The sequence below is a fragment of the Phaseolus vulgaris genome, chromosome 3 (genome assembly GCF_051622355.1).
Source record: "Phaseolus vulgaris cultivar YP4 chromosome 3, ASM5162235v1, whole genome shotgun sequence".
Taxonomy (NCBI): domain Eukaryota; kingdom Viridiplantae; phylum Streptophyta; class Magnoliopsida; order Fabales; family Fabaceae; genus Phaseolus; species Phaseolus vulgaris.
This window is the reverse complement of record NC_143500.1, coordinates 6,318,285-6,336,999: the sequence shown is the minus strand read 5'-3', so window position 1 is coordinate 6,336,999 and position 18,715 is coordinate 6,318,285. Positions and strand designations below refer to the sequence as shown.

Below are 18,715 nucleotides of genomic sequence, written 5' to 3'. Positions count from 1 at the left end.
AAATTAAATTCACCCATAATCAAAATTGAAATTCCAGATTAAAAGAGTGAGGGAATATTTTACCTTTTCGTACAAGCATTAAATTTCATTGTGGTGTAGCTTGCATAAATGGCGTTAAATCAAGCAGCCAATTAATTTTACAGAATAAAATTACATGTTAACAAGTTACATCTTTATTGTATCTACCAAAATAAATAAATAAAAATGTTAACATTTCCTTCTGAAAATTATGATTCAGTTACCAAGAGTTTACTAATTACACAGTTTTGTCATAAAATGGAGAGAGGGTTAACACATGAATAAAATCCAAGACGTGGAGAAATTTATACCAATTTTCTTAACTCTTGGCGTGAAGTTTACCAGGTGAGTGAAACTGAAATAGTACATACTTGCACGACACAGCATCATAGAAAAACGGGTATAATATACTTCTACTTCTATTTTTAAAGAGATTAATTATCATATATATAGAAACTATAATAGAATTTATTGAAACTCTACTTTTTTTACTCAGTTATTTTATTTAGCTAAAAATTCTTGTACATCATAAAATTGTTTAACTTTTAACTACTTTTAAAACCATGTAAAAGATGTCTGAGTTTGTCATCATATAAAAGTCTTAAGATCTGTTTCTACTATTTGGTTTAACGTAAGAAACCTATGATCCTTTGGATTGAAAAATATAGAAACTAAAGATGTTAGGTTATGTGTTTCTGGGTTTTATGAAGATCAGATTTTGTTAAGTTATGTCAGAAGCTGCTTTGTTTCTTAGATGTTTTAGAAGTGTTATGTAATTAGGTGGTTCGTACTTTTTTTTATAAGGGTTGAATCACCTCTGAAATGGTTTTGTGTATATATATTTTTGGTTGCTGATGAAAAAATTAGAAACTAAAGAGAATAGTGAATGTTGAAAACCAAATATGATGACTTAGGTTGAGTTGAGGAATATCTCACTATAAAGTAAAATATATGAAAATGAAACTTTTTTGATGGTGAAAATGTGTGGAACTACCTAGTTACAGTGGCATTAGATGTGAAATCTAGGAATTGAAGTGAGATGTAATGAATGGTGTGGTTACTTTCTAGTTCTACTTGGTTGCTTTACAAAAGGGCTGATATTCTCATCTTCCACTACGCATCCATCATAGGTATACCATACCTACTAAAACTGAGAGACAGATCATAGCATATCATGTGATAAGCTAGCTTATATATTCACACAAACAAGAGGGGGAAGGGAAATTTGCAGAAAATAGCTGGAAAAAAATATCTAATCTAGAATTATGCTGCTTTTCCATCTGCTATTCTGAAAAAGCAAGTTTAGTTTTATTTGTGGAAAGAGATATAAAGAAATTTGCAACAATAATATGGGTAGGGGAAAGGTGGAGCTGAAGAGGATTGAGAACAAGATAAACCGTCAAGTGACATTTGCAAAGAGGAGGAATGGGTTGCTCAAGAAGGCTTATGAACTCTCTGTCCTCTGTGATGCTGAGGTTGCCCTCATTATCTTCTCCAACCGTGGCAAGCTCTATGAGTTCTGCAGTGGCCCTAGGTACCTCTCTTTTCTACATACCCAAACCCCATCAACCTTTTCTTTCTATCACTCAGATTTTGTGTCTCAAACAAGGTTTTCTTCAAGTTCTGAGGGTGTTTTGTTTTCTGGGGTTCTTGATTTTCCCTCCCTGGTTTCATGGACTACTTAAAGTTCACATCTTGCTGCTGATTAAGTGGTTTGTGCTTGTGTTTTTCTTTAGGGGTTTGTGTTTCATGAATTTTTTAACTTTTGTTGCTTTCCTTTGTCTTTGGTTTCCTGTGTCTGATTTGTAGGGCTAGCTGAAGGATGTGTTGTTTGTTTATGATTTTGTTTCTTGAAATTTGTTTGATCTTCCCTACAATTTTCCTCTCTCTTTTCTTTTACAGTTTTAGATTCATAGTTTTTGGTATAGTTTTCATTAGATGACAGCTACAGCTTCTAGATCTTTTTGATTCAAAATTGTAGCATGACGATTGGAGTTCATGCATAATGATTCTTCTCTAATTATTTCTTCATCACGGTTGAATTTTAATTTATGGTTTAGATTGGTGGTTAAATATACTTATATTAGTTCATATTTAATATATGTACTAAGCTAAAACCTCTCCTTTTCTTTTGTTTTATTAAAAATCTAAACGGTGGTAAATGGTTTTGCTGTATAATAACATTCTATGACTATAATTTCCATTCCCTCATAAGGTTTTGTAAATATATATCTCCTTTACAGTGAAACTTTCTCCTCTTAATAAGCTCTGATGAAAATTAAAGAGAGAGGAATCGCTCTGGTCTTTGTTTTGCAGCTGCAGAATTCTCTTGCCAATGAGTTGATAGAATTGGGAAACTGTGATGAAAACTATTCATGAATTTTACGTACTAGCCTTTTGGATTAAGATCCTCTAGAGTTTTCAAAAAATACGTAGATCTAAGCCATTCTCTAATTTCAATATATGATTATATATAAAGAAGGTAAACTACATGAACAGTGAAATTATCAGTAACTACACTCAGTTCTTTCTGAAACCGCATGAGATTCATTTCCCTTTTGAAATGGATGGTTCATAACTTTATGACCAAGTGCTATAGACTTTTAGCCCTTAACATCTTCACTTGTGTAAGAAAACAATTTTAATTTTCATAATCATTCATGCATTCTCATTTTTAGGACATATGTTCTCATTTAACAGATACAGCCCTTTGAAAAGTAGTCATGAGTATGATATCATGCAACAATTCAATTAAATTTTACAAATTGTTTTTGTGAGTTATGAGATTTTGGAATGTAAACGTCATTTTTGTTAAATGAAAAGGAAGGGATTTTCAACTTCCTGCAGATTGGAATGGAGAAAGTGTTTTTGCCTTGATATTTGTGTAAAGTTGACTGGTTCATAAACTTTAAAACCAACAAAGCAGTTACCCAATTTTTTCATTCATGAAAAAACACTGATCAGAGTTGTTAATAATTAATTTTTACTATAATTTGATTAATCATATTTTTCTCAATTATGCTTTTCTACTTATCAAAGAATTTGAGATCAACTGAGATGAACAATATGTTGGTGTTCACTTATTTATAACTATGGTGCAGCAATGAAGTCCAATCTTCATTTTAGGACCCTTAAATCATTGTGTGTAATGAAAAGAAACACTAACATTCTAGATTTTTGTGGTAACTATATTTACAACCCCAAGATCCTCTTTGTCGTTGTATACTTGATTATGATTAGACATTCACCCATATGTCAGAACATATCAAAAGAAAAGAAAACAAATCATGCATTTCCATTCAATGTAAAAGACAGAACTTTGGTACAATGCACACTTTAAATATAAAATGAAATAGATAAATTCTTATGTGATTTTGTACTAACAATATATATATATATATATATATATATGTATATAATCTTTGTACGTACATATTTCACTTTAGAAGTGACATCAAGTACCTTTTCTTTTAGGTTAGATTGTCTTCTTTACTGTTAAGTAGGTTTCTCTCTCCTGTAGTGAATATATAAGTCATTCATGCTTTATCAAGTGTTATATTTTTCTTGGCATGCATACTTTAACATTTGATTAGTGCATAAACATCAATAATCAAAACATGCAATTCAGTATCATAAAGGAAATCATATATACACAGAGAAGCTATGTGTGTTAATCAATGCATGATTGATTATGTGAAGTATAAGCTTTACTGACTTATACTGTTAGCTCTAGATGTGAATCACAGAAAGATTAAAGAGTATTGTGCAGATTTTGTTTTGAATAATTACTGTGATTAGGATAATGATAAGACAATTATTCCCGTGTTCATTCTATACTGCTATATATCTTCATTGTCATGCATTGAACTGTAGTGTTAAAGAGGATTGTTGATCATGTACATTTGTAGATCACAAATAGGGATCTTCTTGGTTTTTACTTATTTTATTTCATGAGAATATGCTTAGGTTTATCCAAATTATATAACTTAGAAGAGTAAGCTACTTTGATGGACTTCAATAGTTTGAGAGGAATTTAATTTAAAGAAATTACAATTATATTTCTTTTATATCATGTTAACTGATACTCAATTTTTCTTTAATATTAAAATAAGAAATTCACCACTCTTATTTTATTTTAAAAATATAAATAAAATTATAAAATTAAAATTATGTTTTAAAATATAAGAATTAAAAAAAATAGAAACAAAAAGTTAAAAAAAACTATTTGTATCACTTTAGTAAAACTAGGATAAGGTGAATTTTATTTATTGAAAACATGAAAAAGATGAGTGTTTATTTAAAAAATATAAGGAATATAAAGGTTATTTCATTAAAAGTATATGAGAAATAAGTGTCCACTCTAATTAAAACTTTCATTGCAGAAAAAATAAACTTTCCTCTACCTTGAATAACCTTTGCAGATTCGAATTTCTAAATTTCAAACCAATTGTGCCAATACTTATACTAGTATATTATATTTTCAACAGTGTATAACTAGCTGTTTCTCCTACTTTGATAAGATGAAAAAATCTTGTTCTAATAGTATATACATGGTCAGGGAGATTAATCCTCACTATATACTATGCTAATATTTTGGACTACCATGCATCTACTATTCTTAAATGATTAATATAGGTTGAAAGTTTTGGTTGATTATTTTAATGAAATTTTCTTTTAATTATTTTATTAAAGATCCGAAGCCAGTTTTATAAAGCATCAACGAAATGATGCTGCCAATAATATTTCAAGAAATATTATAACCAACCCCTATTGTTATATCTACATCTAGCTGTAATTATTAATAATAATAAAAATATAAGAATAAGATTGAAAGAAAATTTTTTATTTATTAAAAAAATTTATGCACAAAGATTTTGTGCAAAATCCATGTATCTACTATATACATAAAACTCTTTCTATACTTAAAAGAAAAAAATATTTATAACTTTTTCTATAAAGACTGGTTGTTAAAAGTGAGATTATTTTTTTAGCATGTACTGGCATGCATTTCTTTAAAAGTTTAGTTTGGAGATATTTTAAGTTTGATTGGGGAGGTGTTCAACATATTGGTTTTTGTCATAAGAGCAGTGACATCGGTGTATAAGGATTGTGACATCTTTAAAGTGTTTTATTTTATTTTATTTATTTTTTATTGAGAAAAAAAAATATTAAAACAATTAAATCTAAACATCAATTAATACATTTGTATAAACTTAAACATTATTAGAATAGTTTATTATTTTAAGATATTGTTATGTCTATGTCAGGCCCAATAATAAGCTATCAATGATTGAGAAAGAGGATAATATAGTAAAATAGTATAAGGTTTTGGGTAAATATACAGTATTTTGTTCACTCTTATGGGGACTTGGAGATGGTTGTTAGAGTGGAGCCATCTTATAGGTACTTTGACTGTATTGAATTAATGTGGCTGACCCATTTGTACCCATCAAACATGATTTGATTTCCTTATTGCAGAGGATACATCACTGTGGTACACAACTTCATTGGGGGAGGATGTGAAAATTTTAAGTGTATGTTTCAATTTCATTAAAGTGGAGATAATATTATAAAAGCTTTAAGGTTGTTAAAAATACCGTATAACAAGATATCTCTTCCTCCTTTTGTACTCACTTCATCCTATATCTACTTCCAAGGAAGTTCACAGGTTAGTGATAATAATTATCTACAAAAGTGTCTTCCTCTTCCATCTTTTAACATGATATTCAAAACTTAAAGCTCTTTCCATGGCTTTCACATCTTTTTCCTTAACTATGCATTTAGAAAAAAACTCTTCTTCCTTCTTTATTCTACACACTTTCAGTACTCATATCTCTCTTAAGTTTGATGATTACAATTTCTTTATATGGCAACAAATTCTTGCTATTATTAAAGGTCTGAAGTTATTGAAGTTTTTAGCATACCAAAATCTCCCTCCTAAATACAATACACCGGAAGATTTGACAGCAATATTTTGAGTCAAGAATTTCTCATTTATGAACAACATTAACTTCTAGTTGCTTGGTTACTTGCATCCATGATCACTTTTCTCGTCATTTATCTTTTTGAAATCTGGAACAAACTACATTATGATTCTCAATCAAGTGTCAAAATCAATAAACTCAAAATCCAACTTTGCTGTCCAAAAAAGGATAGGACTATCACAACCAATCTTCTTCTTGTTATCAAGAAGATTATTGATAACTTGTCTACAATTTGTTATTCGATATCCATAGATGATCGCGTTGAAGTTATATTAGATGGTTTACTACGATGACTTTGTCATATCTGTTTTATCGCGCAATTATTTTTATTCTGTTGAAAACGTCGAGGCATTGCTTCTTTCTCATAAGGAAATATTTGACAAACATAATATTATTGATTTCAATCCCCTTCAAGTTAATCTTACAACCACTCCCTAGCCTTCAAATACCAAACCTTGTCTCATGCGTTTCTCCAACAAAGGCAAATGTTCTTTTTTGCAACTCTTCTACAACCAAGAATAACAGTTATGTAGGTTCAAATAACGGTCAAAGACCATCTTGGAAGTCCACAAATTCTTGGAAAAGTCAGAAAATCTAGTGTCAAATATGTGGTAAACCGGGACATTCTAGTATTAACTATTGGCATCCATACGATAGTGATAACCATGGCTATTTCTAGTATCCATTCTAGTATTCTAGTATTTTTTCTCGGTTCATATTCCTTTTACTTAAATGTGACCCCATGGCCTATCTTGACCTTTGAAATTTTTGAAGGCTTCAACTCCTTGAAAAGTTTTTTTGTCATAAGTCATGTGATTTGTGCATCCACTATCAATTAGCCACGATGCACTTGAAATATTGTTGGAGAAACCAGTTGCAACGAAAAATACATCATCCTCCTCATTTGCAAATTGAGCATCTACGTCTTGTTGTTCACTTTGGTTTACATCTTGTTGCTCACTTTGGTTTCTACAAATGACTGCTTCATGCCCCAGTTGATTGCACTTGTTGCACTTAGAATCAGGTCTTCTCCAGCACTTAAACGGTGGATGACCTAACTTGTTGCAATGCTTACAAGGAGGGTAATTTATCCTTTTGTTGTTATTGTGTGCAGCAACTTCTCCATTTTCTTGCTGGTTCTGCTTGATCTGGCTACCTTTGTTTCTCCAGCCACCTTCATGATTGGCTGTTAAGGCTCCTGCTATTGCTTCATCTTGTCTCATGGCTCTTCTTTGTTCTTGTGCTTGTAAAGCATTTAAGAGCTCTGCAACAGAAATTTTTTATAAGTCCTTTGTGTTCTCTAGGGTGTTATAGTGACTTCAAACCTCTCTGGAACCGTTACAAGCAGTTTTTCCACAATTCTTGAATCTTTTAACACAGATCCAAGCAACCTCACTTTGTTGGCAATGCTTAGAAGTCTATCAGAGTACTCTTTTACAGATTTTGACTTCTTCATTCTCTGCAGTTCAAACTCCCTGATTAGATCCTCTTCTACAGCTTCCCATAAATTTAATGCTTCTAAGTATGTCTCCATACGAACAATCCACATTTGATAATTGTCTCCATCAAAGACAGGTGGTGTTCCATTGATACACTCTACTAACCTCACAGATCCCTCAAGAAGGTGTGCGCATTTATTTGCAGTTAAAAAACAGAATTTCCAACAGATGCTGACGGTGGTTCAGACTTATAAGACCAAAGTCTACCATTGATTACTATGTGTATGTTAGAAACAATCTCGTCTCATGGTGTTCTCAGATGCAAGGTGGTGTATCATGCAATAACATTGAAGTTGAATATCATAGCATTGTCCTTGTGCTCTCTAATATCACTTAGGTTTCATCCCTTCTTCTTTAACTACGTGTTACTTTCCAACTCCAACGATATATTATAATAATAATCTTGGTGTTATTCTCTTAGCTATCAATCATGTTATGCACTCAAGATCTAAGGACTCTAAAATTGGTTTGTATTTTGTTAGAGATCGAGTTCAACAAAAATTGTTTCTCCTTGTTCATCTTTTCTGACCAGTTTTAAGAGGGGGATAATCTAACAAAACCTCTGTCCAATTAATCTTTTATTAGATTTAGAGATAAACTTATGATGGTTGAAAGTCCCACAATAAGTTCAAAATCCCACAAAATCATTGATTAATTGTTTTAACTTCCTTTTGTTTATATGGTGTATATTAAACAAATCATTGATTAATTGTTTTAACTGCCTTTTGTTTATATGCAGTATACTCTCTTTATATAGTAGGATATAGTAGGATATAGTAGGTAAAGGATTCAATAAATAAATATGAGAAAAGTAAATCAAACTAGAAGAAGTGAACATTTTACTATTCTAACTAGTATAAAAACCAAGTTGAGAAGGTTCACTTTAATTTCAAACTCTAAATAATGTAATAGAGAAGAAACATAACAATCCCTTATTATAATCTTCTCATCATAATTTATCTCAAGTCTTGTACAACTGTCCTTATAATAATTATGCAATGTGAGTTTGTGAATTAAACAATCATATATAGTCAGAATTGTTGTACAAGTCAAATATTGAGGATAAATGATTAAAATTTTACTTGCCTTGTATTCTTGTATTATATATAATACACAAGTTCTTCTAAACTAAACCAATAAGAAAATTGTGATAGTTCATCAGATACTGATTTATTATTGATTTCAAAGTTATATTTGGATCTGGTAAAGATAAGGAAAAAGGTTCATTTATTTATTTAATTTACTTCTAAGTTAAATATATTTTAACTTGACAATTGCACTGAATATAAATAACTATATTTTAACATAATTAAAAAAAGTTCAGGACAACAGCATTTGTACTACTTCTTTCAGAAATATGTGTTTATTCAGAACTGTAATTGACAAAATATATTGCCATGATATGCATAGTAAAATTGAGTATTAATTTCATTTCATTGCTTATGTTATATATGTATGTTATATGGTGTTGGTTCGCTTTTGCATTTCGGTTAGTATCAGAGAAAAGGTTAGGACTTGTTGTTTATTCTATATAAGAGTGGATCATCGTTCATATATTTATTTAATTTTTTTCTGATAAAAAAATATAATTACATTTTTTTTTCTTGAGGTGAAATATAGATTCATAGTGGCTATTTGTTTCAGCATGACCAAGACACTGGAACGGTATCACAGATGCAGCTATGGAGCCTTGGAATTACACCACCAACCTGAAATAGAGACACAGGTTCATCTTTCTTGTTTTGACTTGAACAAGTTTTTGAATAGAGAAGGTAGAAAATGTAACAAGATTAGGATAAGGGTTTGGCAAAATAGGTTTTTTTACCTTATTTTTCAACTTTTTCAAGTGTTGTTTGTGTACTCAGTTTTCGTTTTTCTGCAAGTTTATGCAATCTGTGAAAGGCTAAGATGAATGAGCATTGGATTGTGCAGAGACGCTACCAAGAGTACCTGAAGCTAAAATCCAAAGTGGAGGCACTGCAGCAAACACAAAGGTAGAATGGTAGTGCAATTATTGAAAGGATAAAACTTAGTACATATACACCTGCTTTAGTATTGATTTGATGTATTTCATATAAGACACACACAAAAAATCAGAAAATAATAAAATTATAATATTTAGGAATCACTAAACAATTCTTATAATTTTAATTTGTGAAAAAATCTTGTCTCCCTGACAAATTTTTTTTTCAATCTCAGTCAAAAAAATATTATTTTTCAAGTGTAAATGGACCATTACAACTTTTTTTTTTCTTATGTTGAGCTAAAAGCTTTCCTTCTATTAAATACGTTAGAATTAGTTTTATTTTATTAATTAAAGTCAACTTTAAATACTATTTTTCTTCTATAATTTATTAAAATAAAATTTGACCTTAATTGGAGGATAACATAAATATTTCATAAATTGTAGGTAATTGTTGTCTTTATCAAAATTCTTTAAACGTAAAAATTCTAGAAGAGAAAAAAAATCATTTTTAGTTAAAATTAGTTTATGTATAAACTAATTTACAAAATTTCCCTTAAATTTTATTCAAATTTTCCTAGTTAATTTTAATTTATTGAAAAGTTCATGTTATTGATTTTTCTTACTTTTCTAATTTTTCTCTTCGATTAATACTTGTGAAGAAGTTCATCTAAAAATTCTTTTTAGTGATGATTTATGATCTGTTGATACCTTTATTTTTTTAATTCTTTTTTAAAAGAGTTAATAGTTATGTACAAATGTAGAAAGTAAAAGTAAAGTGAAAATAAAATGAAATGAAATTTGTGTAATTATATGAGTAAAAGAAAATGGAAAGAAAAATGGTTCCCATGAATTCAAATAACTTCGAAGCTACTTTAATAGGAGAGTGAACAATGTTTCAGAAGTTTTTGCCTTTATTCAATTAAGGTTTTGGTCGTAGGTCATTGTCAAGTTTTATTTTATGTTTTTGTTTTCTTTTTTTTACTGATGTCTTGATCCTCTGGTCTATATGAGGATGGTTTATTGACGTTTTTCAGGGATTTGTTCTTTTAGGTGGATTCTCTGGATCCAGTTAGATGAGTTGTTTTTAGGAGTCTAGTGAAATGAGCTTTTGTCGTTTAGAGTTTGAATTTTTGATTAAGGATTAAACCACCCTTAAAATGATTCACATTTATTTATTTTTTATTATCGATAAAAAATGACATATATTAATTGGTTGCATAACTGTGTAGAAACCTCCTTGGTGAAGAATTGGAGCACTTAGATGTTAAGGATCTTGAACAGCTTGAGCGTCAGCTGGACTCTTCCCTGAAGCAAATCAGGTCTAACAAGGTACCTCTGTTCAACTAATTTATCATACAATTTGTTTCAATCAATCTTAATTATTATATTATTGATTGAAAGATGAAAATGTGACAAGGGCTTTGCAATATAAAATTTAAAGTTTCTGTTGTTCTTGCTGGAAAGACTGAAAATTACAATATCAAAATATGTTGCACTCAATAAAATTAATTACATGTCCAAGGGATGTTAGAGGGATCACATTGATTTATATTTTATTTAGAGGAATCTCTCTGAGAATAACCCACAGAACAAATAAGCATTAAATGTAAAATATACTCTTAATTTTTCATCAACTGCATATATTTGAAATTTGATTTTTTTTAATATAAATGAGTACTTTACATCTGACAACCCCTTCACTAAAAGTATACCAAACATCAATAAAGTTTGTCCTTTAAAGCTACAAAAAATATTCATGGTGAACTGAGAAGTTTTGACTTTCTAAAATCTGAAATTCACTAGTAATCTTGACAATTCATTCTTCAAAAAATTTACAAAATATATATAAGATGCATATTTTAAAATTCTCCAACCTGATTTTGATTACATAAAATTTAAATTTGTAATAAATAAATATTTTCAAACATACTTTTGTTGAAAAGTAAAATTAAAACATTCTCTTTACACTATCATCCCTAAAGATAGTTGTTCTAATTTATATTCCAAAAGAAGTTTTTCTAGTGTACAATATAACAAGTTAAAAAATTAAGTTTACATCATCCTCTTATACATTCCATATTATAAAGTAGATATATAATGTTATTTGTACAACAGTGAGAAAGAATGAGAGAGAAGAGAAGAAATAGAATGTGATAAGTGAACAAGGAAAAACATCATCGTACCAATAATACAACTCAAAAGTACATCACTCACCCAGACAATTATTTTTGTCCTCTTTTAATGAAATGACTCATTCTAAACATTTTATTGACACTTATTATTGTATTATCATATTACACTTTTCTATCATGTTAGATTTCTGGTATATCTACAAATGATTTAAATAGTATATATCTTTGAACTGTTCCAAAGGGTCACCAATATTTTGATCATAGGTGCCTTTTGTCTTTGTTTGTTGGGTGGATCTTCCATGCATGGATAGTGGAAACTGTACTTATCAGTGATGTTTGTGTACTGTTAAACAGTTTTAGTACCCATATCAGTCTGTCATATAGTCTAATCTATTATAAATATGACATCAACCTAAGAATTTACGTTGTTTGATGTACTATATACAACTAAACTAGCTACATCAGAGGTGTATATCCTTTGCCAGAGTTCAACTGTTTGATAAGACATGTTTTGTTCTAAAAATTGAGACCATAATTTGTCTTAGTCTTGTCTTGAGATTAGATGTTCCATGTGCCAGTTGGCCTCATTTTTTTTTAAAATTTTATCACTGCAGCTAGATTCTGATCATCATTGTCTGAAACTATAATATATTTACATACAAAATAATTTGCTTAATTATTTTGATCATTAACATGTCTCTTTTGTAATTATGCATGACTGCATCACATTCTACAATAATCAAGTATTTTTTGCTTTCCATTAACATGTCACATGCTCATAAATATTTGATATCAGCATTTGGACATTTTGAGTAGAAAATTGGCATCTAAATAATTGTTTTCAGAGAACAAAAAGGAAATAAAATGGTGTTCAAATTAAGTTCAGGATTTATTACGAAAATTTGTGTAATTGTAGACAACTTGCAGACTGCAATATGTGCTAACATAAGAGACACTCACACGAGAGTAAATCAAATTATTTAGAAAAAGGTTTAAAATTACTGTTTGTTTCATAATTTAATTTTAATCTAATGATAAAAAAATGGATAGTTGATTAGAATGGTTAGTTTGAAAAATAAAGTGTAATTCTTTCAAAATTATTTTTCAGAGAACTTTATTTCTCTTTTTCTCCATGTATAAAATGTGGAATTCATGATTTTACATTAATGATTTCTGATAATTTTTTTTATTTTAAATACATGTGGACTATACCACTAGTGCGGTTATTTAGAAAATAAAAATTAATATGACCATGGATAATTATTAACTTAATATTTATTTTAAAAAGTTTTCGCACTAAGACTCTTACAAAAGAAAAATAAAAATAAAATGGACATCTCTATAAGTTAAATTAATTTGTGAATAAATTAATATGTATAAGTTCTCTTATATAACTTTTTAAAATTTTATTTTTAACTATTACAAACACTAATTTTAATTCATAAAAAGGTAAATTTTTTCATATATATTTTTTTCTTCCAAAATTTCTTGTAAAGCTCATCCAAACAATTTTATAATTGCCTTAACTCAACTATAAAATAAAAACCTCAAACTATCTTCATCTAAGTATTTTTTTATTTTATGGGCAATAAAAAATAAATAAATAGGAACCACTTCAGAGGTGGTTCAACCCTTATACGCGGTACTCAAGCACCAAACTAAGCCTAAGCACCTCCAAAACTAACTAAAAAACCTTTCTCTTACTACACCTAGCAATTACTTCAAGAAACTAACCTCATACACTCCATAGGTTCCAAACACCAATCAGAAAAGGAAAACGAAGCTAAGTGAGCTTTTGTAGAAACCCAAGACCACATCTTAACTTGAACCAAAGCAAAAACTTCATCCGTGTCAGCCACTCCTCTTTTGAAAACTATATGATTCCTGTGATTCCAGATTTCGCTAACCACCCCGACCCAAATTGTGTTCCAAACGAGATTAACTGACACAAAAGGAAGACTCATCCTAAAATGAACAAAGTTAGACATCGGCTCGATGTGTGACACAAACAAAACCCCAAGCCATCCATAACATAAACACCAAACTCGCCAAGCGAAACTACACCCGAAGAACAAGTGACTACAAGACTCTTCCTCCTTCCCACACAAACAACACAACAAGCTTTCTACCAACACCCCTCTTTTGCTTAAATTTACCCTGTTAGCAAGTTTGTTTTCCAATAACCTCCAAGCCATAAGCCCAGCAGAGGTACTGTCTTGCACTCCCAAAGCATACAGAAAACCGGCGAAGGAACCACCTCTTTGTCCTTCCTAACAAGATTGTAGGCAGAATTAACTGAAAAAGTTTGGAGACCCCCACCCTTCCAAATCCAACAGTCAGCCTCACCCGGGACCATCCTAGCCTCAAGCAGAATCGTACTTAACTGATCTGCCAACGACTTCTCCCAATCGAAGAACGATCTTCTCCACGCTAGTTGCCAAACCCAACTTCCATTAGACCAAGAACCAAGCTCCGACACCTTTGCGTCTTTGGTAGAACTAATGGAGAACAATCTTGGAAAGACGTTCTTCAGTGCCTCACCATTCAGCCATCTGTCCAACCAGAAGTAAACATTTTTCTCGTCTCCTACTTTCTACTTGAAACAGTCTTCAAATCGTCTCCCCCAACCCTCTGAAGACCAAACCTCTCTCAAATCTTTCCACTAGAGAGAGCTCCTCCTACCTTTTCCTTCCTCTCCCAAGCTTCTCCACCCACCGTATTTGGAAGTGAGAACCTCCTTCCACAAACCGTCCTCAACCGAACCCAACCTCCAAATCCACTTCCCCAACAAAGCCATATTGAACAGCTTTGGATCAATAATTCCAAACCCCCGAATTCACGCGGCTTAGAAACCAAGTTCCAGGAAGTCCAAGCGATCTTCCTTTCGTCTGCACCCCACCCCTAGAGGAAATTCCTTTGAATACTAACTAGCTTTCCTGTCACCCCTGAAGGCAATTTGAATAGCGACATAAAGAATAAAGGAATAGAAGGAAGTACAAACTTTATCAAACAGATCCTCCCAGCCATCGACAAACACCTTCCCTTCCATCTGCTTAATCTAGCTTGAACTTTCTCAATCACCTCGTTCCAAAAAGCACCACGCTTATGACTCCCACCAACTAGTATACCCAAGTAGACGAAAGGGGAAGCCATCGTATCACAATTGAGAATAGTTGCAAAACGCTAAAGCGCAACCTGGTCCAACCCCGTTCCATCGATCCTACTCTTAGCAAAATTAACCCTTAGCCCTGAAGCAAGCTCAAAACATTGCAAGATCGCCTTGATGTTAAATACACTTTTGGTATTTGCTTCACAGAAGAACAGAGTGTCGTCCGCGTACTGTAACATGTTTACTTTTACCTTATCCTTTCCAACCTCCAAACTATAAACCAACTTCTTTTCTTCTGCAACCCTTTCCAACCTCCATCTAAGTATTAAGAACTATGACTAATCGCAACATTTTTGGAAGGTTTATTTACAAAAAAATCATAAAAAAATATACATCAATTCATAGTGAAATAGTCCAAATGTAAGTCCTGTACAAATTAATACTTCTATAATTAATGAAATCTTAAATACTTTTAGTACCTATATATAATGTTGCTTATCAACACCATAAAATTAAGCATGGATATAATATTTTACAACTAAAAGTCAGCATTTGATAGGTGCATTCTAAAATTTTGGTGATCACTTTTTATCTCTGCAAAAATTGTGTGATAATCTTAGGGGAAATGCTCCATGCACAATATGCAGTGTTTATAAATATACTTGACATCATAATTTAAGATTTTAAATTATTATTATTATACTCCTAACAATACTTATGCATCTGTACTTGTTTGCAGACACAACAGATGCTTGATCAACTCTCTGATTTGCATAGAAAGGTGAACTATTTGTTGAGCTTTTTCTCTGTCATCATGATTATCATTTATTCATAGTCTGCTAACAACTCTGTTTTTGTGGACACACAGGAAGAGATGCTGCTGGAAACTAATAATATCCTGAGGAACAAGGTATCCAAAGAAACATACTTTCAAATGTTATTATATATATTTATATTATTATACTTGTTGAATTTTGTCATTTGAAATATTTTCATTTTTGGAAAAGTTATTAAGAAAATCAATGTTTAGGCATTATTGTTCAATTTCAAATGTGTAATTATTGTAATAACCAAATTGAAATTATGTAAATCACTATGATATTACATTGATGAGATGAAATCCTTACACTGTCTAAATTTCTGAGTCTTAGTAGTTGAACTTTATCGATTCCTCAGTTAAATATTAATTATTAAGGCATTTAAAACCTGCATTCTTATAATGTAGTACTGTGTTACCTACCTGTACTGAACTACATTGCATTTCAAATGGATAATAAAGAAAGACAAATAAACATATGTGAAAAATTAGTGTGGGAAATAAAAAAAATTAGTATATGTATAATATACTTTTATTTAGTTATTAACTATATATATAGTCAATTTGCATGACAATTAAACTATTATGCACATAAAATATGTATATAACCATTAAACTCTATCAAAATAATAATTTAATGTAACTGTTTAAGAGAGTTTTTTCATGTACTATGTAACATTAATTTGATTAGGGACAAGCATTGATTTGAATGTCAACAAAGTACTAGTGCTGAACGATGGTACTGTGAAATTCAGATTAGCAACATCCATGCATTAACTGCATTTTATTGTTGAAATTTCATCTTACTCTTTAGACCATATAAATTTGCTGCGGCCAAAAGCTTTTGATGTCCTTGGTACTTTCCCGATGACAAATTAAATCACTGCAGTATGCATAATTTAAGCATCATTTTCTGGTTTGTCCACAGTATTCTTACCAAACTTTTTTCCCCTATTGATGAGATCCAAGTACTCAACCCTATCACCATCATCTAGCCAAGTTTTTAACAACTTCCAAAGCTTAAGCTTGATGCATACACATAACACATGGCATCAATCACATGTTCACACCTAATCACCTTTTCTCTATTGCTTCCAGTTTCATCTTAAACTCTGCAATGACCTTGTTTTCTTTTCAAGTGTTGTTTATATTCCCATCTTGTGGCACCCCATTTGATTAAAAGTCCAAGCTGCATGTCCATGTTTAACAGTTGGAGGAAATCAATGTAGCCCTTCAACCAACATGGGAAGCTAGGGAGCAAAATGCTCCCTACGATGGCCACCCTCACCCATCAGAGGGATATTATGAGACAGCACATTGCAACAGTACATTGAGAATTGGGTAATGTTCTTCTCCCTCAGTGCATAAAATGTGAAATAGATTATACCTGTGTTTGCTGAAGTTGGATACTGTTCTTTTTCTGTTCTGCAGATATGATTCTTCAGGGTTAAATGAAGCAGGAGGAGCTGCAGGAACCTCAGCCCAAAATGCTAGTGACTTCATGCATGGATGGATGAGCTGAATTAATTCACAATTTAGTTTAATTCATGATTGTCAGAAATATGATGCTCTATGTAGAGATCTTGGAGCCTACAAGAACAGGCTGTAATAATAGGTGTCATGCAGCATAAAATATACTATGCTATTCTTAATATTCCAATAAGACATGTTTTGAAGAATTTGATAATTAACATCTTCCCAAAACTTCCTCCATCCTAACTTTCTATAATTGATCTAAATGGTGTTCTTCCAGACTTAATGGCATGTTTATGTTAGTAATGTTACTAAATAAGTGTCAATGGTTAAATTTTCCGCTGCTTGTAATCCACTTTTTTGCTTTCATCATGAATATAAATATCTGCCTGTGAATCTGTAGTTTGGATTTTGTTTTATCTGTTCAACCATATATGCAATTTGATAATATATATATATATATTTACTTTACTCTTTATTATTATTATTTCACTGTCATTTCATTAGTTTAAGTGGAATTTGGACTCAACTTTTTTAATAAGATTATCCAGTTTGAACTTTCAAATGAGAAAATAAGACTTTATTAAAGTGGTATGGTCCAAAGAAAATCTTGCATGTTGGATCTTGCAAGAGCAGTTTCTGGCATTTTTTTGGCAAAATTAGTAATTTCTCTCTTGCTCAATTTGCCAAAGGCATAACACTTAGAAACAAAATCATGTGGCTGTCCATGATTATCACCCTATCTTTTTCCTGGACGTTTGAGTAAAATAATTTCAAAAGTATTGTTTAATAATGGTACCTGCTTGGTTTAGAAAAGAAAAAAAAAGTGTGAAGTATAATGATTTTTAGAGAATTTAAAATGACAAAAAAATTAGTATAAAGAAGTACTTTTCTCCCTTTTGTTTGGTTGTGTAGAAAGTACAGAATAAAATATTGTGATAATAAAGTAATTGTCCTTGACTAAAGAATGGAGTTTGATAATTAATTTGAGTAAAAAAAAAGATATATTTGGAAAATATTTGGTTTGCATATAGTTTTGTGAATGTTAAGTTATTGTAATGGAAGAGAAGCTTTGTTCAGCTGGCTTATAAATCAACATAGAGATTAATGGCTTTAGAAATGAAGGACATCACATGGAGCTATAACATTTCTAGTATGTAGATGATAAACTATTTTAGGTTAACTTGTGACCTTTAAGGAAAAATTTAAGGTGTTAGGGATTACTATTTTAGGTTTTGAAGGTTAATTTCTGTAATTTTCTCTTTAACATTTAAATGGGCATGAAATTTGATTGGAAATTGGTTCCATTAAGTCTACCTTTTATGTAACTTATTTCTTGGAGTGATAATGTAGACCTAGTAGTTTAATAATATTTTTTTGAGAAGTAAATATAATAATTTTTTATTAAATTTTCCATTTGATCTTCCATTACAATAAATACTCTTATATAAACTAATTAAATATTAATAAGAAGCAAATAGATTATTGGTAAAAGAATACGTGACTCGGTCTTTCTGACCGAACTGATTGAGACACACACTGACGTGGCTCGGTCTTTCTGATCGAGCTGACCGGAACACTACGCACGACCAGATCGATCTACACATATAACCATTAACGCTCAAACCAAGGTCAGTAAAACTAAACTACCATTAAGAATTAGGTAATGCAACCATAAGTGTGATTCATTCCATTAATCAGGCCCAATGAGGTAAAC

The 18,715-nt window shown here is 30.8% G+C and overlaps 1 protein-coding gene across 1 annotated transcript; it reads left to right on the top strand.

The window, feature by feature from the left end:
- Positions 1–641: 641 nt before the first annotated feature.
- LOC137806347 (agamous-like MADS-box protein MADS2) lies at positions 642–17,238 on the top strand. Its single transcript, XM_068606396.2, has 8 exons — positions 642–1,552; positions 9,146–9,227; positions 9,434–9,495; positions 10,697–10,796; positions 15,448–15,489; positions 15,577–15,618; positions 16,736–16,866; positions 16,957–17,238. Exons 1-8 carry the CDS (start codon positions 1,368–1,370, stop codon positions 17,045–17,047), a joined length of 735 nt encoding a protein of 244 aa, XP_068462497.1. The 5' UTR covers positions 642–1,367; the 3' UTR covers positions 17,048–17,238.
- The last annotated feature ends 1,477 nt before the right edge of the window (positions 17,239–18,715 follow it).